Source organism: Mollisia scopiformis, assembly GCF_001500285.1.
Source record: "Mollisia scopiformis unplaced genomic scaffold LY89scaffold_11, whole genome shotgun sequence".
NCBI classification, from domain to species: domain Eukaryota; kingdom Fungi; phylum Ascomycota; class Leotiomycetes; order Helotiales; family Mollisiaceae; genus Mollisia; species Mollisia scopiformis.
In genome coordinates, this window is record NW_017263591.1 from 738,901 (window position 1) to 759,019 (window position 20,119).

At 46.6% G+C, this 20,119-nt stretch overlaps 9 protein-coding genes across 9 annotated transcripts; 5 read left to right on the forward strand and 4 right to left on the reverse strand.

The window, feature by feature from the left end:
- The first annotated feature begins 87 nt into the window (after positions 1 to 87).
- LY89DRAFT_684545 (uncharacterized protein) lies at positions 88 to 1,466 on the forward strand. Its single transcript, XM_018214904.1, has 2 exons — positions 88 to 371; positions 509 to 1,466. Exons 1-2 carry the CDS (start codon positions 139 to 141, stop codon positions 1,311 to 1,313), a joined length of 1,038 nt encoding a protein of 345 aa, XP_018071880.1. The 5' UTR covers positions 88 to 138; the 3' UTR covers positions 1,314 to 1,466.
- A 1,494-nt stretch (positions 1,467 to 2,960) lies between these two features.
- On the reverse strand, positions 2,961 to 4,601 carry LY89DRAFT_645064 (eukaryotic initiation factor 4A-12). Its single transcript, XM_018211860.1, has 3 exons — positions 4,433 to 4,601; positions 3,134 to 4,386; positions 2,961 to 3,077 (listed from the first exon to the last, which is right to left on the reverse strand). Exons 1-2 carry the CDS (start codon positions 4,530 to 4,532, stop codon positions 3,275 to 3,277), a joined length of 1,212 nt encoding a protein of 403 aa, XP_018071881.1. The 5' UTR covers positions 4,533 to 4,601; the 3' UTR covers positions 2,961 to 3,077; positions 3,134 to 3,274.
- Positions 4,602 to 4,701: 100 nt separating this feature from the next.
- Positions 4,702 to 6,518, forward strand: LY89DRAFT_781718 (uncharacterized protein). Its single transcript, XM_018222509.1, has 2 exons — positions 4,702 to 4,913; positions 4,965 to 6,518. The coding sequence occupies exons 1-2, from the start codon at positions 4,824 to 4,826 to the stop codon at positions 6,366 to 6,368; spliced, it is 1,494 nt and encodes a 497-aa protein (XP_018071882.1). The 5' UTR covers positions 4,702 to 4,823; the 3' UTR covers positions 6,369 to 6,518.
- Positions 6,519 to 6,666: 148 nt separating this feature from the next.
- On the forward strand, positions 6,667 to 8,152 carry LY89DRAFT_718211 (uncharacterized protein; the record flags this gene model as incomplete). Its single annotated transcript, XM_018218401.1, has 2 exons — positions 6,667 to 7,181; positions 7,309 to 8,152. Exons 1-2 carry the CDS (start codon positions 6,793 to 6,795, stop codon positions 8,150 to 8,152), a joined length of 1,233 nt encoding a protein of 410 aa, XP_018071883.1. The 5' UTR covers positions 6,667 to 6,792.
- Positions 8,153 to 8,454: 302 nt separating this feature from the next.
- On the reverse strand, positions 8,455 to 9,642 carry LY89DRAFT_781721 (kinase-like protein; the record flags this gene model as incomplete). The annotated part of the gene is made up of 1 exon (XM_018222510.1): positions 8,455 to 9,642. Exon 1 carries the CDS (start codon positions 9,595 to 9,597, stop codon positions 8,455 to 8,457), a length of 1,143 nt encoding a protein of 380 aa, XP_018071884.1. The 5' UTR covers positions 9,598 to 9,642.
- Positions 9,643 to 10,394: 752 nt separating this feature from the next.
- On the forward strand, positions 10,395 to 12,596 carry LY89DRAFT_733375 (uncharacterized protein; the record flags this gene model as incomplete). The annotated part of the gene is made up of 6 exons (XM_018219792.1): positions 10,395 to 10,416; positions 10,572 to 10,620; positions 10,668 to 11,295; positions 11,351 to 11,698; positions 11,758 to 12,201; positions 12,255 to 12,596. 6 exons carry the CDS (start codon positions 10,395 to 10,397, stop codon positions 12,594 to 12,596), a joined length of 1,833 nt encoding a protein of 610 aa, XP_018071885.1.
- A 394-nt stretch (positions 12,597 to 12,990) lies between these two features.
- Positions 12,991 to 14,799, forward strand: LY89DRAFT_696922 (isocitrate lyase; the record flags this gene model as incomplete). The annotated part of the gene is made up of 6 exons (XM_018216868.1): positions 12,991 to 13,097; positions 13,153 to 13,333; positions 13,395 to 13,540; positions 13,644 to 13,886; positions 13,954 to 13,994; positions 14,027 to 14,799. The coding sequence occupies 6 exons, from the start codon at positions 12,991 to 12,993 to the stop codon at positions 14,797 to 14,799; spliced, it is 1,491 nt and encodes a 496-aa protein (XP_018071886.1).
- Positions 14,800 to 15,072: 273 nt separating this feature from the next.
- On the reverse strand, positions 15,073 to 17,046 carry LY89DRAFT_684551 (PLP-dependent transferase). The gene is made up of 2 exons (XM_018214905.1): positions 16,002 to 17,046; positions 15,073 to 15,950 (listed from the first exon to the last, which is right to left on the reverse strand). Exons 1-2 carry the CDS (start codon positions 17,006 to 17,008, stop codon positions 15,434 to 15,436), a joined length of 1,524 nt encoding a protein of 507 aa, XP_018071887.1. The 5' UTR covers positions 17,009 to 17,046; the 3' UTR covers positions 15,073 to 15,433.
- A 520-nt stretch (positions 17,047 to 17,566) lies between these two features.
- LY89DRAFT_55405 (alpha/beta hydrolase fold protein) lies at positions 17,567 to 18,893 on the reverse strand. Its single transcript, XM_018208341.1, has one exon. The coding sequence runs from the start codon at positions 18,659 to 18,661 to the stop codon at positions 17,774 to 17,776; it is 888 nt and encodes a 295-aa protein (XP_018071888.1). The 5' UTR covers positions 18,662 to 18,893; the 3' UTR covers positions 17,567 to 17,773.
- Between the last annotated feature and the right edge of the window lie 1,226 nt (positions 18,894 to 20,119).

Genomic DNA, 20,119 nt, shown 5'->3' on the forward strand with positions numbered 1-20,119 from the left:
CAAACGGAATCAACGATGGCCGACGCCGACTGCGCCGACCACAGTTGTGAGGGCTGTCCAATCTGTTGGAAAACATATCCATATCCGCCTAGAAATTACAAACCAAAACCACCACGACCTCAAACTCCTCCACCCGCAATGGATCCCCAAGAAGAATCAGTCGCGTCGCCGGCCTCAGAGCCGCGCAAGCAAAAGAAGAAGAAGGTGCTGCTGATGGGCAAGTCGGGCTCGGGCAAGAGCTCTATGAGATCGATTATCTTTAGCAATTACGTTGCGAAGGATACTAGGAGATTGGGAGCTACGATTGATGTGGATTTGAGCCATGTCAAGTTCTTGGGCAATTTGACTCTCAATCTTTGGGACTGTGGAGGGCAAGTTTATTTCTGTTTTCGAGCTCTGGTGGGGCTGAAGGCGGGGAGAGCTTCAGCTGTTTGTTCTGTGAAGCTGTTGATGTACTGCGATCTGGCACAAGAGATTGATATGCTTGAATACAGCTAACAGCTCACAGACAGGATGCATTCATGGAGAACTACCTTTCGCAACAGCGCGCTCACGTCTTCTCTAATGTTGGCGTCCTGATCTACGTCTTCGATATTGAGTCTCGAGACTTCGACCGCGATCTCCTCACGTACCGCTCGATCATCGCTGCCCTCAGTCAATTCTCTCCTAGTGCAAGCGTCTACATCCTGATTCATAAGATGGACCTGGTCGTCCCCACTCAACGAGAAGATATCTACAACGACCGCGTCACTCTCATCCAATCCAAATCTGACAACTTCGCAGCTACCCCGTTCGCTACCTCTATCTGGGACCAATCTCTCTACAAGGCATGGGCTGAGATCATCCACGACCTGGTTCCGAATCTAGATAAGATCGAGACCCATCTAGGCAGACTAGGCGCTATCATCATGGCCGAAGAAATCCTCCTCTTCGAACGCTCCTCCTTCCTCGTCGTGTCATCCTGGGCCTCTTCCATCGGCAAGCAAAACCCCACCACCGACCGCTTCGAGCGTCTCTCCAACATCATCAAGAACTTCAAGCAGACCACCTCCCGCTACACCGGACTCCCGAAATCCTCCGAGCAATTCGTCCTCATGGAAATGAAGCTCCAGACCTTCAGCATGTTCGTCATCAAGTTCACGACTAACACCTATCTGGCTGTCGTCCTTCCACCAGGCGAGACTACGTTCAATTGTGCGATGGAGAATTGCTATATTGCGCGTACCGAGTTTGAGGATCTGGATTCGCCGGCAAAGAAGAGTGCTGATAGGGGCGCTACGACTTCGGGTGCTACGACTTCGGCTGAGACTTAAGGTTTGGCAACGGGAGGCGTTCATAGGGGATAATGGTGCATATTTCAGAGATCGCAAAATGGAGAATCGAATTGAATTGTAGCATAGCGGAAATACCCAAAATCAGGCAGGCGTTAGACGCAATTGATGAAATAAATGCGATGATATTCAACCAATGTTTGCACTGATTGTAATGTGATTACCATAAGAATGAGAATATAAGATAATATTGTCCCAGGCTTTATGAGACAATATTAGTATGTCACGTCCCATTAGTCAACTAGGATTTGAGGGCTAAGTGGTGTAAGAACGTGTTGAAATACAATTTGATGTCTTTTCTATCTCGAAGAATTTGTTCTGCTCACATTGTCTCACATATTCTAGAGCATTATCATTTTGAATTCCAGTCTAGCTTTTCGAGAAATTAATACCCATTTGATAATCCTCCATCCACACATCAACCCTCTCAACCAAAAAACCCCCCTCATCTAAAGGAACCCGGAACCCCCAACCCGCCCAATTTATTATCGATTGCCCTAAAGCCACAAGCATGAACGAGAAGAACATTTGCCTACCCCGATCAAAGATCCTCTAGAAGACGCGGTTCCTCCTCCCGGAGCAAGTACTTACAGCGTGTTGCCATTAATGCTACAAAAATCCACATATACGAGTACATTTATAAGTACCCTCACAAGGACCCTCAAACAATAATTAGCTAAATTCTTGTATTTCATGCCGTATTTAGAGATCAAACACAATAAATCGATTTTCGTTAGGTTTATAAACCCACTCTAAACCCATTTAAAAGTGCAACAAACCCACAAATTATTACAATAGGAAATGTCCCGAGCAGCTTCATCTAATCATAGGTTCTTATTTCAAAAGTTGCAGCATTAATGAGAACAGGCTGTATAGCGATTACGCTCCACATACGGACTGTAATCACTATCGTCATTCATAAAGGAGGTGCCTGTAAGGCAGACACCCAAAACCAAGTCCCCTCCCCTTTTCATCAGGTCATGCCAATCTTCTTACTCGAACGCGGATCTTTGCCCCTATTCAAAGCTCTGTGACATAGCGGGACCCCTCCCCCCCTCACAAAACAGCCTTGGACGATTTTGATAGCGCGGACCTGGGGTTGTGAATGAGCGTAAGGATATATTATAGATGAATGTACTCACAGCCACTAAAACACCTTCAAAACAGGTAATGTCACGATTACTAACCTCCTAGATGATGGAGTCAGATTTTGATGTCTATGCTGAATACAAGCGTTTGCATGGTGATGTAAAGAGAGGAGTTGAGGGAACTCGCCAAGGCACTTGAGTATTGAAACAGTGACTTCGATTGGAGCAGACTCAAAGATGTGCGTATCGTGGAGTGGGTTGCATGCCAGACGTTTGAACTTTCTCGTCTCGCTTATGCTACCGAACAGCAGTATTGAACATTCCCTCGTCAAGTTCACATAGTGTATGGCTGCACCGTTCACACGCATGCCGAGCTACTCAGTGGCTGCTATTGACAAGATGAGTGTTTCGCTGAAGGCAAAACCATGAACAGGTTGGGGAATTAAAAAGCATGCTTCATTGATGCCGGAATTCAGGTCACATGCTTCATTTCACTTGCTAGGTACGAACAACAGAACGGAAGAATGGCGAAGGCAGGGAGCTCAGAGAAGGCAAGAATTCATTTCCTGGTACTAATTTGCAAACTCATAGGAGATGCACCCTGCTGATCCACCATGAGATAGCAGAGCAAAATTCAGTCTCTAGTTCAATTCCACAACTTATGAATGATATGTTAGCACTTTCCAACGAAATTGGAATGGGGAGGGGGTTCACTTTTGTGCATATTGCCCTTTCCTCCCACGTAACCATTTTCCTGACGTGCGCAATGCACCGAGTACCTCAATCTTAGCATTCGGCTTCTTTTCCTCTCCACTGATATCCTATGCCAAGAGATCCGCAACATTCATTGGCATTTCATCGATTTGAGTTGAGTAGTACACTTGTAATCATTAGCATTTTCACGTTGACCGCTGGTGGATGCTTACACTCAATATCTCTCAAAATCCTGACATCTTCGCTGGTCACGAAATTGATAGCAACACCCTTGCGTCCAAATCGACCACTTCGACCAATACGGTGAATATAATTCTCACGATTGCTTGGTAAGTCATAGTTGATGACAAGTGAAACCTGCTGAACGTCGATTCCACGGGCCCAGACATCAGTAGAGATCAGCACTCTCGAATTGCCTTGACGGAAGTCTTGCATAATGCTGTCTCTCTCCTTCTGTGGCATCTCTCCATGCATAGACGAAACTGTGAAGTTGGCCTCACGCATCTTGTCTGTGAGCCAATCGACCTTTCTCCGGGTGTTGCAGAAGATGACAGCTTGTGTGATAGTAAGAGTATCGTAGAGATCGCAAAGAGTATCAAATTTCCATTCCTCCTTCTCGACAGCGATAAAGTATTGTTTAAGACCTTCCAGCGTCAATTCATCGCGTTTGACTAGAATACGGACTGGGTCGGTCATAAACTTCGTAGTCATTTCGAGGACATCGTATGGAAGAGTAGCGGAAACAACGACGACCTGAGTGGCAGGAGGGAGGTATCTGTAGACATCGTAGATCTGCTCCCTGAAACCGCGGTTCAACAACTCGTCAGCCTCGTCAAGAACCAGCATCTTGATGTGGCGTGTACGAAGATTCCGACGACGAATCATATCTGCAACACGACCTGGTGTTCCGGAGACAATGTGCTGGCCATAATCGAGCTTGCGAATGTCTTCGCCAACATTGGTGCCTCCGATACAGGCATGACATTGTACATTCATGTAGTCGCCCAATGCCATAACCACTGATTGAATTTGAGTCGCCAGTTCGCGAGTAGGCGAGAGAACGAGGGCCTGGGTTTCGCGCACTGCCGTATCGATGACCTGGAGCATGCTGATGGAGAAAGTGGCTGTTTTACCAGTACCAGATTGCGCCTGGGCGATTGTGTCGCGACCCTTGCAGATTTGTACGATCGCACGAGATTGGACTGCGGAAGGAGATTCGTAACCGTATGCATAGATACCACGGAGAAGGTTTTCTGCTCTCTGTCAGTATGGTTCGACAAGGCTATAGAATTCTCCTACCCTTCAAATGCATGTCCTGAAAGGTCGGTGCGATGGTCACGTCCTTGGAGGTGGTAAACTCCATGCGCTCATCTGCCTTTCTATCGATGCCTTCTGCCATGATTGCGATTGGATAGGTATTGGTGGTACTGAAGTTGTGTTGATCGTATTTTGTCGTTGTGCTTTCGAGTGGAATGAGACGAAGCGCTCTGAATTTTTGGCGTCGTCTGGGGAAGCTCAAATTGATTGGACAGCGCAAAAGTTTGACGAAGAGCCTCATCAAAATCCATCAACAACAATTCACGACTACAGCCTTGTTCGCCAGTCGCCTTTCAAACACCCGGAATTGTTAAGTTCAGACTCTTCTTCATCATTTCATCGCCATTGTGCCAAGTGCAAAGACGAAGCAAGTATGATTTTGGAGGAGCAGAGATTTCTCCACGAGGATCTCGAGAGGCTCGAGCAGGGCATCAGTGATCGAGTTGCAGAGGAACCAAGACATGTACGCAGCGATCATCTTTCTGATATATACATACGCTGACAGTCGCTTCAGATCAGAGAAAGACTGAATAGAGACCATCAAATCGCTGGATTCCTCGACCGTATCCAGGACCAGTCAAAACGATTACTCGAGATCTATAAAGATGCAGACGGCGCGCGATTGAAGGAGATTCAAGCGATATCGACTGGCGAACCATTGGAAGAGTTCTACAAGCAGTTGGTCGGCATCAAACAGTTCCACTCGAGATACCCAAATGAACCCGTAGAAAACCTCGAGAGAGCATACAAGAAGAAGACGCTCGGGGAAGGAGAAACGCCTGTTTACGAAATTGATAATCTATTCACAGGCGAGGAAGCCTTTGGCAGATTCCTGGACCTTACAACCATTCATGAGCTCTACCTCAATCTTCCCAGCATCAAGCGACTCACTTATCTACAATACCTCGATGCCTTCGACATCTTCACTCCACCGCAATGCTCTGTCAAGAGACCAGACAAGATGACGGACCAGTACTTCACTTACGTGGGCCAACTAGCAAACTACCTCGAGAGTTTCATGCGACGTACGAGGCCCCTCGAAGATCTAGAAACATTATTCACGAGCTTTGACGAGGATTTTGAGAAAGCGTGGAATGACAACGATATTCCTGCCTGGAAGCTAGAGACCACTGCTTCATCTAATGGTGCTAGTGGTGATGGTATCTGGTGCGCCGATTGTGAAAAAGAATTCAAAAATGATAACGTTTACAAAGCGCATTTGACCGGCAAGAAGCACATTCGAGCAGCCGAGGCAAGAGCAGCAAGACAGGCTGAGGGTGGAGAGGATACAAATGCTGCTCATCGTGGGTCGAGTACGCTACGATTGAAGGAACGAGCTATTGCCGAACGAGAATACCGAGTCAAGCGTCTGGCTGCCGCTATGTCACAAGAAAGGAGCGATACCAAGGTGAACATCGAGCGAAAGCAAGGCATGACGGAGCGCGAACGCCAAATGGAACTGGATGCCCTATTTGCCGAATCATCGTCCGCTCCTCAACAGCGTGGTGATTCTGACAGCGAATCCGACGAGGACGAGAAGATCTACAACCCACTGAAACTTCCATTAGCTTGGGATGGGAAACCGATTCCATTCTGGCTTTACAAATTGCATGGACTAGGTGTGGAATTCAAGTGCGAAATTTGTGGTAATTACGTCTATATGGGCCGAAGAGCTTTCGATAAGCATTTCAACGAGGCTCGTCACATCCACGGTTTGAAGTGCCTTGGTATCACAAACACGACACTATTCCGGGAGATTACAGATATTGCCGACGCTGTCAAGCTTTGGGATAAGATCCAAAGAGATAAGACAAAGGCTAAGAAGGATGACGGAAGCGTGGTGCAAATGGAGGACGCGGAGGGCAACGTTATGCCAGAGAAGGTTTACTATGATTTGCAAAAGCAAGGCTTGCTATAGACGGCTTCGCAACGGGCCCACTGGATGTACAATGATGTATGTATACCATGAAATCATACACTGACATCGTTGTGCGAAAAACTTTTTTGGTGGTTGCTAGGGTTGCCACTAACAAGCTGTCATGATCCCATCCCCCTTTTGAAGTCTGGTAGGGATCCACTAAGCGCCAAGCTTAGTGCATAAGACGTCCCATATCCAGCAAGGCTGAATGGTATTATTTAATCGATTTTACGAAAACGTAGCAAGTGCTAATTAGAAGTCAGAAGTCCCATTCCATTTAGGCCTAGTGCAGTGAAAGATTTTAATTCTAGCACGCACAGATTTTTGAACTAAATATTTCACATACTATATATATTCGCAAGTTCCTGCAGGCTTTCTCGCAATTTCCAACTTTCTCACATAGCCATATCTTCCTACTCTCAATATGAAGTTCTTCAGTTACTACGCAGCGGTGTCCTCTGTGGCAATCTCCACAACCGCAAGTCCTATCCGAAATCCAACCCAATCGATCAATTCCTCCCAGCTCAGCAATCACACAGCTCACTCTGGCAAGGAACACGATTCAGCAAGGAAATATGAGGCCATTTCAATCCACGAGTTGATGACGAATGCTACTGCATACAACGAAGCCTTGGCTGATTGTGCTTGGGACCTTTCAAAAGCCAGCAACGAGACACGGGCGAAATTTGCTATCGGTGCAAAGCACAACGATCGCCTTGCTTGCAGAATCATTCTCGCAGATGTTCTTCCACATAGAAGACCTCAACTCAACCACACTCGGGTCGGCAAGGGTCGTCATTCTGTCCGTTCTTGGTATCCCAAGTCAAATGTCACACACCACCGTGGAGGCCATCATCATGCTTCGAACTCAACAAATGAGGCACTGGTTGAGCAGCTGTTTTTTTGAGTGTCTACGTACGAACACGACAATCGGCTATAGTGCACTTGTTGACTCGTGCAAAGCAATGGCCGAGTTGGGAGCTATCTTCATACCAAACACTATAGCGCATTTTTCAGAGCACGCAAAGCGTGATTCCGAGATCCAACCCTACCAGAACGCATACAAAGACCAGGAAAGACAGCGCCTCAATCAATGGAAGCAAGACATCACCAAGCGCTTCTCGAACGGTGTTCAGGAATGCATCACTACTGTATCCCATTCTTCCACCGGAACCCCCAAATTGGACCTCGATGGATGTGTCAAAAACGTGACAGATGACTATTCCCGGGATTTGATCTCTGCCGAACAGGGCTCGCTCAGACTCGATGATCTACTGTTACCGGGACCACCTCAGATGAAGGATATCTTCAACAAGGGAGGGCTTCGCAAGGATGCAGCTGACCATCTGGTGGACGATCTCGCTAACTGTCGCATTCTTGTTCTCCACGAATTGCCTTCCCTTACAGAACACCAACCCGAGTATTCTACCTACCCTTTCAAGCAATGCGTCGAGGATGCGGCTAAGGTCTATGCCAACAAATTGGACCTTGCCCAAGGTCCTTTCGCAAACGCATCTCATCGTCTTCACGCGTTGCATAATCGCGAAGCTAAGTTTACTGATGTCATAAAAGACTTTGCTGCGAAGGTGAAGAAAGTTGCGAAGAAAGTTGGGGAATTGATTTTAAATGACAGAGCTGTCAACCGTAGAGATCTCTTCAATCATACAGCTCCTTCAAATCACACAGCTCTTAGCACTCGTCCCCTCACACACCACGACTCTGATGCCATTGAGAAGTTCATTGAGTCCGTTAAGAAGATGCCTTTGGAAGGGGGCTCTGAGTAAGGATCAGCTGTTGCGAAGCGTGGAGAGGATCAGGCGGCGCTCGAGAAGTGGAAGGGGTTGGTTCCCAGCGTTTAATTTTTAATTCACATGTGCGAGGATAAAGGGGACTTCCTCTGGCCTCTATCGCATATGTTTGAATGGTTTCATTGTTCCCCAGACGCCTCATTGTTAGGCGTCTGGGGAATTTGTTAGAACTCGGGATAGTGTAATACAAAAGTTTTCTTCTTTTTATATTTTCTCCTAATATACAGCTCGCTGATAATGTTCCGATTTCTATATTCGTTCTTGCTTTCCTCGCACTATCAGATGGTTTTCATCAAAGTTGGGGGCTCAGGCCAAGCTGTTCCAACCATAGGAATACTCGTCAATCCTCCATCCTTGAACACATTACTCTTCTTTGCAGCAGCAGTCGCGGCCTCGAATCCCTTCCTTACCTCTATCTGTAGCTTCAAAGCACCTGGTCTCTGCAAGGGTTCTCGCATCATGCATCTCATGACCAACTCCCTCAACGTCTTCGAGTATAAATTCTTGAACTCTCTCTTGTCGAGATCTGCTCCTTGTGTTTCTCCACCTCGCTTAAGACTGTTGAGCATACCCTTGAGCCCACCTTTCTTAGATCTGAAATCTTTCGTTGTCAATGTGATGAGACAATGGACAATGCAGCCTATCTGGTAAATGTTTGATGTTGTCCCTTTGCGAGGGTTCTTTAGTGGTGCGCTCTCTGGATCAGCCTCTGGAGGACGAATAGAGAGATCACCAGCTATTACTCGAGCATAGCCAGTTTTGTCGTTCTGCAATGATACTCGAGGCTCCTCTACAGCAGTACTAAAGTCTGCGATCTTCAGTATGGGATACCGGGGATGATCTTCATCTCTGTAACCTAGGAATATGTTGTCAACTTTGATATCATAATGTGTGATTTCCGTGTTTGAATTCCACGCGGGTGCATTTTCATCTTCAGTTCCTCGCGCAATGGCTGCTACTCCCAGAGCAAGACAGTAGAACATGGCCCAGATATCAATTTCCAACAGTGCTTTCCTTGGTGCTTCAATCTTGTCATGTCCGCTCTCCAGCAGACAGCTCAGATCACCCCCTGGACAATACTCCAGAAACAACCTTATATCCTCCTGCCCATCACTCCCGATGGCTCTCACTAAAGATCCATACATTCTCAGTATATGTTTGGATTGTATCTTTGACAGAATTTCAAGAAGCTTGCCTTCGATGTAGGGATCGGTGCCGATTAGGCTGTATTCTGATTTCGAGCATTGTTTCACGACGACATGTTGAACAGGTGGTGCTTGATCGGCTGGACCTTCGTATGACCAGAGTCCTGCTATGCCGTATGAGCCTGTGCCCAGGATCTTCTTACCTTTGAATCCATTTGGAGGGGCCGTTTTCCAATTGGCGGAGCTAAGAAGCCATCGTGCGTTTTGATCTGCCATGATTTATTGGAGATAATGTTATATATTGAATCTCGAGCCACTGTCAGATACTTCATGGGATTTCACAGATGACGAAAGGAGTTTAAGACATCTTGACCTGAAAGAGTTTCTATTTTAAGATCGCTGCTCGATCCGGCGTCGCCTTTCGCTCTTTCAATTTGTTTCTCAACAAAACAAAGGAAAAATTCTAGTCAGTGTTTCCTTTCTGTTGGCCTCTATTCAGAGGGCGAAGCCGAGGAGAAAATCAGCGATCAGTTGGCTGTTTCTGCTTTGAAATGGATACTTGATACGAAAATAGGCCATATGCTATGTTGTATATGAAATTTAATGATCATCCTTATTACAAGATAACAATTGAGACTCCTTGGTGGGCGTGAGTTTTCCGCGTTCGCGTGACCGAGGCTTGCTGACAGACCACAATGTAACTCTTAGTCTTCCCTTACCTTCCTGTATGTGTATCAAAATTGGTAAGATAGTAAAAGTAGGTGATATCTTACCAACATTGTTTTGCCTTGAAGTGTATTTGCATGCTAAAGTCAAGAAATACTTGGGTCTCCTGCCAAAGGTGGGGTTGTCTCTTATCATTGTTCCTTCCCCACCACGACTTCTTCGCAACACCGTCAAGTGAACGTAGTTCTGTGATAGACATAGATTTGGGAGGAGGCTTCTGGTACGTGTGCCTTAGCAATATCGTTGCTTCAATGATGTGAGCATCTCAAAGATCTATCAAGCGAAGTCAATCAACAGTGGAGAATGCTGGAAGGGCAGGAATACCCGAGAAAGATTGCATGCAAAAGATGCAGAAGGCGCAAGAAGAAGGTACTAGCAAGGAATTGTATAGACCCTGATCAATCCGGATCTAATATAGGATCTAGTGCGATCATGAGAAACCGATTTGCGGGGAATGCAGGAGGACGAGATCCGGTATGGGCACATAACTAGGAGAAGCACCCATGATCTGACAGGTGTGATAGAATGTGTTCCATCGAGTCCAGTAAGGACACCAGTCGATTCACCAGCTAAGTGAGTGAGATCCGCACATTGTCCAACCAAGGACTAACACTTTTTAGCTACATCAAGTCACTTGAAAGTCACATTGCATGCCTAGAACAGTATGTTGCCGAGCTAGAAGAAGTAGCGTGCATATCCAATCCAGAAGTTGTCAAGGACCACTTGTCGATGCAGAGAAGTCCCATTCTATCAGGATTAAGACGAGGTGGAGATCAAAGTCCTCTACATTCAGCCTGTCTCCCATATACCAGCTTGTCGGGGTCACTTGTTCGTGCCAATCAAACGGGTCTTTCCAGTAGCGACGATAGTACTCAGCACCTGGGCAACGATTATGGTTTGAGTCTTCCAGGTGAAGATTCAAACAGCCTGGGATATCTATCTCCCTTCGAACTTGGGTTTGGTTCTTGCTTTGGATTTGGAGCGCAAGTATCGACACAATTGTCGAATGCAGAGACCACACGAAGTCTCTCTCGGTTCTATGAAAGGCTGTACTTCACAAATGTCCAATCATCATGGCCGTTCCTGCAAGAGAGTCGTTGGAAGGAGTGGGCAGAGCATTATGGGGATGAAATGCTTCTTCCAGGTGCAGAAGATTGGCGAGGATTCTTTGTAGACATGGTGCGATCTGTGGGTGCTCTGGTTGCACAGAAGTTTGAAAAAGGCTCGCAACATATCGATAGATCGAAGGTAAGAAAACCCTGGGGCGTACCATGAATTCTCTCTAACTGAAGTTGCTTCTTAGTCCTTCCATGAACGAGCGAAGAAGTCGTTGCCACAAGCACTGAGTCAACCCTCGCCAATACTACACACTCAGTCTTCACTGCTCCTTACTATACACGCGATGCACAGCGAATCTGCAGACAACATCGATGATTATGCATCGAACGCCATGATGTATTGTGCCCTTTCTGGTCTATATCACGATAAAGTCAGAAAGGGAGTTCGAAGAGACCAAGTGAGCATCCAAGATGACCGCTGCGAGAATATGGTTCGACGCCAAGTGATGAGAGTCTGCTATGGACTAGATAGTTTGATTGCCATGGCTTTCGACAGACCGGTATTTGTTGCAGATGAACTAATTGATACTGAGGTGAGTAATGCCAATTCAAGATGTCATTGAAAGTTTGGCTGATTGCGCCTCACTTGAAGTCGCTCTTGCATTCAAGAGGTGACAATATTGTCTTTCAAGACGCGGCTGACTCCAGCCCCGAAACAATGACTGGAGTTGCCGAAAGTGACCATCGATTCCATCTACGTCAAATCCAGTCAAAGATCCACTCAACAGTAGAACGACTCGAGTATCATGCCCTGTGTCAAAACAAAGAAGTCACAAATCTCTGGAACTCAGAATTGAGACTTGAACTCGATCAATGGAAAGCAGAACTGGCACATGTTCAAGATCCCATGTCCTCCTGTTCAACTCAGTGGCTCAGTAACCTTTATTTTTACAATGTCTTGGCACTTTTCCCAAATATGAACCTTGCTGCCAATGGGGATGCTTTATGTCACGTTGTTTCTGCTAGCAGTGAGGTCTTGAGAAACTTCAGGTTCATACAGATCCCAGATCAGAAGTCATGCTACACCTGGACAGCTGTAAGTAACTACCAGATCATAAAAATGGTTGTTCTGTCTGACAATTGATCTAGCTTGTCCATCAGTTCCAAGCTGGAATTTCACTTCTATACTGCTTCTGGGCAGCACCATATCATCTCGCCCACGAAGTCTACGGATCACCCGATGTTGATGTAGCGCTCCTTGCATGTTCTGCTACACTCGCAGAATTTGCATTGAGATGGGAAAGTGCCAAACATTTCAAAGCTGCGTTTGACTTGCTCAACGATGCCGTGGTAAGGAAAGGCCGCAGGTCGTATGATTGTAGCTGGCAATTCCACAACGAGCTATATCAGCTCATTGGTGAGCTAAAGAAAGGTAGAGCTCATCGTCGAGTGTTGAAGTTAATCGAAGAGATGAGTGGCGCTGTTGACTAGTGAAAGGCGGGGTCGGGAGTTGAATCTGGCCCAAATGATGGCAAAGAGCAATTTGACAAGCTCGAAAAACGCACTCCATCTACCCTAGCTTTCCAATCCATGTTGGGGCATAGAAGCTGGGGTGCGCTTACGTATACTCCACATTCGGCTTACCATGGCGGACTTCGTTATCCAAGTCCGCCTTCGACCCACCACTCATGCGGGGATCCCACCTTTGTTTTTAATACAAGGTCTGACAAGCAATCTATTGCGAAGCGTGCTTCAATTTGATATTAGCAAGACTAGACGCTCATTACAACAGGATACCTACCTCTCAAGTGCGTTCGCGTATTAAGTCTTCGATTCTAATTTCAGTCGCAAGGTTCAGACGACTTCAGTCCGGAAAATTGCCATCATGCCAGCTATTCAAACTGATCTTGCTACCGAGCAAGCAACATTCAATGCTGAGGTCGAGTCTATTGAGGCTGCATGGAAATGTCCTCGTCAAGCTCACCTTGTGCGGTAAGTCGTCTTGATCTCAAATTTGAAAAGCGTATTTCTGACACAACACTTATAGCCCATACTCTGCCCGAACAATTGCAGGGCTTAGAAATTCTATCCCACAAACATATGCATCCAGTACTATGGCAGACAAACTTTGGGCCCAACTGAATGAACATCGCAAGGATGGGACTTGTGAACTTACTTACGGTGCCACGGATCCAATCCAAGTTTCCCAAATGGCAAAGCATCAACAGGTCATTTCCTCTGCTCGTGATATAATGAGAGTCAAGATAAACTAACGAGACGTCTTTTCAGACAGTGTATGTTTCTGGATCTCTTTGTGGTGTCTCTGAGGTTTCAACACCAGGTCGCGACGCAGCAGACTATCCTTGGGATACTGTGCCTAAAGCAGTCGACAAGATTTTCCGCTCACAGATGTGGCATGACCAGCGTCAAAGACAGTAAGGTCCATTCGTTTATGATCATTTTGCTCTCAGAACACTGCGGCCGAAGCTAATTTCAAATTCCCAAACTTCGTATGTCTACCCCTGAATCCAAACGTAGTGAGCTCGAAAATTGGGATTACCTCGCACCAATCATTGCAGACGCAGACATGGGGTTCGGTGGTCTGACATCGATTGTGAAGATGACGAAAGCTTTTGTTGAAGCTGGTGTAGCGATGATTCATATGGATGATCTTGCTATTGGTATGAAGCGTTTTTCGATGGGAATGGGAAGAACGGCGGTACCCACCAGCGAGTACGTCTCGAGGTTGACCGCTGTTAGAATGCAATTTGACATCATGGGGTGCGTTCCTTTTCTTGAGAGATTACTTCGAAATGTTAAGACAAAAGACTGACAAGTCAATTTTCAGAGCAACAACAATGCTGATGTGTCGCTGCGACACCGCAACCTGTAGTTCATCTCCTCAGTTATCGATCCTCGAGACCATCCTTACATCCTAGGAGCCACCAAAGACGTCCCATCACTCGCCTCAGCGATATCTATTTCAACCACAACTCCAGAGTACCAGTCCATCCGCAAGACCTGGAAAGAATCCGCGGGTCTCATGACCTTCGACGAAGCCGTGAAAGCCCTCGCAGCAGAAGAGCAGTACAAAACCTACTCTTCCAAGCTGTCAGAACAAGAAGTCACGCCCATGACAGAACGAAGAAAGATCGCAAAACAGATTCTAGGACAAGACGTACTATGGGACTGGGAACTCCCTCGCAGTACAAAAGGTCAATATATGTGGAAGCCCACAATTCAAACAGTAATCGAACGAGCCAGCGCTGTTGCACAACTCGGAGACGTGACGTGGGCTCGAATCGACGCTCCCACCTGGCCAGACCTCGTTACGTTCCACGAGGCTACGAATGCTAAGTTTCCCAATCGCCTCTTCGGTTTCGGCTATGTTGGAGGGTACGACTTCTCCAAAGCAGGTTTCAGTGAAGAGCAGATCAAGAATCTGCACAAGGATCTTGCGAAACTGGGTGTTGTATGGCAAGTTCAGCCGGTGTGGGTTACCATGGCGTTGAGTGATGTTACGGATAAGTTTGGGAAGATGTGGCAGGAGGAAGGGATGGGGATGTGGGTTAGGGATTGCCAGAGAACTGGGTGGATGAAGGGTGTTGATGGAGCCCATAAGATGGGCTGGAGTGGAGGGTATCTTGCCGATGGTTTTGCGGAGGCAGTTAGTGGGAGGGATATGGTGCTTTGATGAAGTTCGTGGCTGCTGCCGACGATGCTAGACCGATTTGTTCCACACAAATGCGATCTTTCTAGAGTTTTGGCATGCTCTGGATAGGAAATTTATGATCTATATCTCAGTGAAATTATGGTTTGAATTCATCAACATGTATTCGAAAAGCGCACACGTGTATAGCAAAGTCGACATTTGCGCACATTGCGCAGAGCGCGCAGAACGCGCGAATTGCACTGGTTGCGCTGGTTACGCTGTTTTTCGAGACCTCGAGTGCACTGACGGAACATCGTACAATATTCTCCCTTTAGAAGGCTTGCAACCTAAAAACTAATTATACCATTTACCATCCCTGTGTTCATCTTTAATATACACATCTGAAATGAATATTCCTCAAGCCCGTCAAGTCTTTGATATGGTTATCGCTAAAAGGCCCCCTAATTAAGCGAAAAAGATGGGCAAAAATCGGACATGACAGACAAAGTCCGCTATTTGCCAAGAAATATATGCGATGTTCCCACTTTCGGCGGCTGTACCCATAGCAGATGCCCAGATGCCGATGTGATGCACTATCGGCATCTTGTCCGATGCTAACAATCGACAGATTTAGCTCGTCCGAAAACACTGGGTTGCATGTGACCTTGACTCGAAATCAATCGGCTTGGACGCCGTTCGATGTCTCCATAAGCTCCTTCAACGCCTCAGCCAATCTCTCCACTCCATCCCGAATATTATCCTCCTCATGCCACGCCCAGCACAATCTCAAGCTGTGACCAAAACCACCTTGTGAATTTGCACGCTCGTGACTACCACTGTCGCCCACCACTTCAAACATCTGCCCGTACGCGAATCTCAAGCCTTTCTTTTCTAGTGCTAAAGCCGCTAGTACGGATGTTGGTGGAAGGTGTTCTGGAATGCTTAAGCTAGTGAAGAATCCACCCGCGAACTGGATCTCAGGACCGCCACTCCTGAATGGCTTTCCAACAGTGATTTTTACCCCGAGTGGGATCAGCGAGGTTTGGATTGCTGACATCATGGCGTGGTATCGCGATGAATATGTTGGGATGAGCGTTTCGTTGATGTGTTTGTCAAGTGCTCCTGTTGATATCATATCGCCCATGAAGCAAGACATCAAATGACTTGGACAACCTCCCGAAGACGTGACGCCTCTTCATAGATCGTCAGTCTCTGCTATTATGAGGCAGGGTGCAATAACTTACACTTTAGCCATTGCTGCGACAAAGTCCTCTGTTCCTTCAGCCCAACCTACTCTCGTGCCTGGAGCGACGATCTTGGAGAATGAGCCGTTGCTGACGGTATTCCCAAAGAGATTCGTTCCTTCCAACGCTCTGTCGATGTCAACCAAGCGAGGAGGCAGTGGACCAAGGTCTGTTGCTAGATCAATCGATTGATCTTCAGGCCAGCGTAAAAAGTCGTAAACATCATCTGACACTACCAAAGCATCAAACTCACGAGCCAGTCGCACGAGCTTCTCTCGATGAGAGAGACTCATCGTCTTGCCGCTTGGATTCGAGAACGTCGGCACGCAATAGATGACGTGTTTATAAATCTTCGGATATCCGGTCTCTGGACACTTCTTCGGAATTGCCTTCGTATCCTCAGATCTAGCTCTCTCTAACCCAGCACGCAAGAACTCCAAATCGACCCCCTCCTCATCTTCAGGCACACCTTTTAATCTTCCCGTGAATCCGGCATCCTGAAAGATCGGGCAAGCGAGAAAATACGTCGGCTCAACCATCCAGATGTATTGTGTGAAATCGGGATCCGTGAAGCGCGACAGAACAGCTCCGAGTGCAGCTGAGCCGCCGCTCGTGACGCAGACGCGCGTGGATGCAATCATGTCGGGCTTTCGATAATAGTGGTTGCTGAGCCATGAGGATAAAGCGGTTCTGAATGCTGCTCCGCCGAGGGAGGGTCCGTATATGAGAGAGGAGCTGGCGGTGGCGAAGTCGCTGAGGATGGTGGTGGTGGAGGTGTTGATGAGGGATGATGGGAAGAGGGATGGTGAGGGCCAGCCGAGTTGGAGGTTTATGTCGTTTCCGGAGGGGATGAGACCCCCTGAGTATTTTGACATTATGTTATTCGGATTATCTTTTTTTCGTGCAAGAATGGAAATTTTGTTGTCAGCTTGAAGGGAGTAACTCTGTCGAAACAAGACAGGAATGACGGCTCTGATAGATTGTCTTTTGAAGAGCATCCCACTCATTATTTGTGGAGTACGCTTTGTCGGGATTGTTGTAGGCCGTATGGTGATGGAGAGACTAAGAGCGGACTGCGGACAAAAAGTGGGGTCGTAAAATAGTGGCGTAAAGCTATCTAAACGAAGAGCTTTGAAACCGCGTTGCGGTTGAAACGTAAAAGATATCGGAAACAAGACATCGGTAACTACAAACGACGAGTATTCCAAATTCTCTATTCGATTTGTTAAGATCTATAAGAAGCCTAGGCAACTTTGTTACGATTTGCCACCACGTGACAACACATGATTGTGATTGCTCTCATACATCTAGCATATTTCTCACTGCCTGCGCTCTGACTGACCATTCGCTTAAATTCACTAATAAAATGATGCTTTTGATGAATGTGATCTAAGAAATATTAAATATTAAGGCGAGTTCTTATTTTTAAATTAAATAATATTGAAGAGAAAAATTAGGCTTATAAAGCTCTTTCTATCTGTAAGAGGGATTTAAAATGCAAGTATTGGAAGATATTAATTTTCAAGGATGAAAGTCACGAGTTTTGATGTGAAACTGCCCTTGAACGAATACTTAATGTCTATTACTGTATATGAGGAAGTACCGCTACTAGTGGCCTCTTCTTCTCTCTGCTGCTACTCCTAATTCCTCTTGCCATAACGATTAAAGTCCACCGCGACAGTGTCCGGGCGAACGCCACTCAGTCTAAAAAAGTATTATCGTCCAGGACTTCGATCTTCTTTACGTGAACTTTGTCGACCTGACTTAACCCCTCACACATGATCCAAAAACCACCTCTTCGCACTCTCCTGAACCTCACTTGCCTCTGGATGAGCATAAAATGACAAATGAGTTCCCCTCTCCATAACAACCAACTCACTCCTCTCCAAGCGCCTATGAGCCTCTTCACTATACCTCGGCAATGCATCCGTATCAGCATCCCCGTGGACGAGCAAAACCGGACATTGAATCTTCTCGAGCCCCAAATCCTTGATAGCTGCAAAATTCTCAACGTCGTTCAGCCAACCTGCTTTCCGCGCGCCGCCAACGTTGACGGTCAACGCCACCTCAAGTACGAGCTGGCGCTGGGCGGGATCAGCGATTACTTGCTCGGCGAGAGAGTGAAGCTCGGAACCTCGTAGGGATCCTTCGCCTTTGAGCGCTTCTTCGATGAGGTGCTCGGGCGAGTGTGATGATATGTATTTGATGATGCGGTTTCCGAGCTTGGTGCCAAACATGATGCGGTCGAGGATGGGGGTCTTGGGTGCTATCCAGGCCGAGCTCACAGCTGCAACAGTGACGAGGGCAGATACACGTTCTGGATGTCGAGAGGCGAGCTGGTATGCAACTGCGCCGCCACCTGACCAGGCTAGAACACCCGTACGTGGGATTTGCAGAGCGTCGAGTAACCCGACAAGGAGATCCGCTTCGGCTTCGATTGAATGGTTCACTGGAGATAGTGGAGTGTTGAGATAGCCGGGACGGGAGAGGCAGATGGTTTTGAATTTGTCCTTGTCGAGGAAGCGGCTCATTGATCGGGCGGCATCGATGCCTCCAGGACTTCCGTGTAAGATGAGAATTGGTATACCAGAGCCAGAAACTTCGGCCTCGACTAGGCCAGCCGCCGTTTGAATGCAATTGTTAAAGTTAGTGGAATTCATCTTGCTGCGTCGAGAACAGTTGAGGATATCATTTAAGGTGGGGATGGTCAGGATTTCGGATGCGTTCCCTTTATACAACCATTTTTACCCGAAGACCTTACAATACCTCTGCAGGCAAATGCGTGGCCTTCCACTTGCGAAAGTAGAATTCGTGATGTGTCTGTTGCGTCTTGCATTCTTCTTTGGGAATTCTCTACGCCGCCAAACTTTCTCGTGCATGGTAGACCTGATGACGTAGGCCAAATCCAACATCGTACCAGATCGGACACCCCTTGATAATTGGCAACAGATGAGAACAGAGACACATCTGGATAGACTCAAAGAAGTGGCTCAATCGAGCAATCTCTAATTGCGGATATCGTTCTAGTCACAAAGCTGACGTTTACCGTTGAAATACTCGTTCCATCCATTATGCTCAAGTCTGTAGATGTTGAGAGAGGATTTGGATTCGCTATCTTTGGAGTCATTGGCCGAATTGGTGTATGACAGTACTAGGCTCCTTAATTGCACAATAAAATACAACGAAGAGGAGCAGCGGGTTTGTATGTCTCTCTTCATTGGTTCTGAACCTACTCTTGGAGCTCACGATGATCAGCTTTCATATACCACAATATCAAGAATTTCGACATCGAGCTCACCCGTTCGGGTCCACGAATTGCTCTTCCATAGGCATGCTACTTTTTGTTTTAACTCTCTCTGCTTTGGATTAGTACCAGGCGTTACCTTCAAATTCGAACTCAAGTTGTTGGACTGCCTGCCTTCTACTTGACATAATTGGAATCTGTGGCCTGGCGTGAGCAGTTTCATTCGAGGGAAATGTGAGATTAAAGCTTATGACAGTAGGAAAGTCTTCTGCCAGTTGGATTGGTAGACGGAGAGAGAGGATTTATCGTACGTATGGTTACTCACAAGTTGTGCTTACTTTCATGGCAGATTGGTTTGTCTGGCGTATCATCCTTGACATCACACCCTGTGTGGGTTATTTTGGTTGTTCTGTAATTCGTTTTGTGACGGAACTTAAGGCAACTAGCAAGAGGAGAGTCATTGTGTGATTAGAACTTTCTGCCTTGTAATTATTATGTTTGTGAAAAGGAGCTGAAAATATGCCATAGTGTATCTCGCGAAGACCACTGTCGACACTGGTGACTCGGATCACGATAGAATCTAGATAATGGATATAATCAAGAGCAAGAGTCATTAAATGTTAAAAGAGAAAAGACTAAATTTGAAACATTATACAGTGGCCGTATTATTGCCAGACATTGAGTTGGTCTAGTGAACACCTTGGTAAGGTAGGTACCAAGGTACTAATCAGAGCACGTGAAACACGTGATTATCCTTATTATTCCGAGTGATCCGCGTTTCGTAGGATCAGAACCTTACTCAAAAACCTCAAGCTACAGACGTAGATCTCTTAAGACCAAAGCTTGATGTAAACTTTTCGAATCTCGACAGGAA

Excerpts from the sequence above, each read along its gene's own strand:
- LY89DRAFT_684551 (XM_018214905.1), bottom strand. The coding sequence starts at position 17,008 with ATGAGTGGGATGCTCTTCAAAAGACAATCTATCAGAGCCGTCATTCCT. Across the intron at positions 15,951-16,001 it reads GTCGCAGCAATGGCTAAAGT|AGGCGTCACGTCTTCGGGAG; the intron begins GTAAGTTATTGC and ends CGATCTATGAAG.
- LY89DRAFT_55405 (XM_018208341.1), bottom strand. The coding sequence starts at position 18,661 with ATGAATTCCACTAACTTTAACAATTGCATTCAAACGGCGGCTGGCCTA.
- LY89DRAFT_684545 (XM_018214904.1), top strand. The coding sequence starts at position 139 with ATGGATCCCCAAGAAGAATCAGTCGCGTCGCCGGCCTCAGAGCCGCGC. Across the intron at positions 372-508 it reads AATCTTTGGGACTGTGGAGG|ACAGGATGCATTCATGGAGA; the intron begins GCAAGTTTATTT and ends AACAGCTCACAG.
- LY89DRAFT_781718 (XM_018222509.1), top strand. The coding sequence starts at position 4,824 with ATGATTTTGGAGGAGCAGAGATTTCTCCACGAGGATCTCGAGAGGCTC. Across the intron at positions 4,914-4,964 it reads TTGCAGAGGAACCAAGACAT|ATCAGAGAAAGACTGAATAG; the intron begins GTACGCAGCGAT and ends CAGTCGCTTCAG.
- LY89DRAFT_645064 (XM_018211860.1), bottom strand. The coding sequence starts at position 4,532 with ATGGCAGAAGGCATCGATAGAAAGGCAGATGAGCGCATGGAGTTTACC. Across the intron at positions 4,387-4,432 it reads TCAGGACATGCATTTGAAGG|AAAACCTTCTCCGTGGTATC; the intron begins GTAGGAGAATTC and ends GACAGAGAGCAG.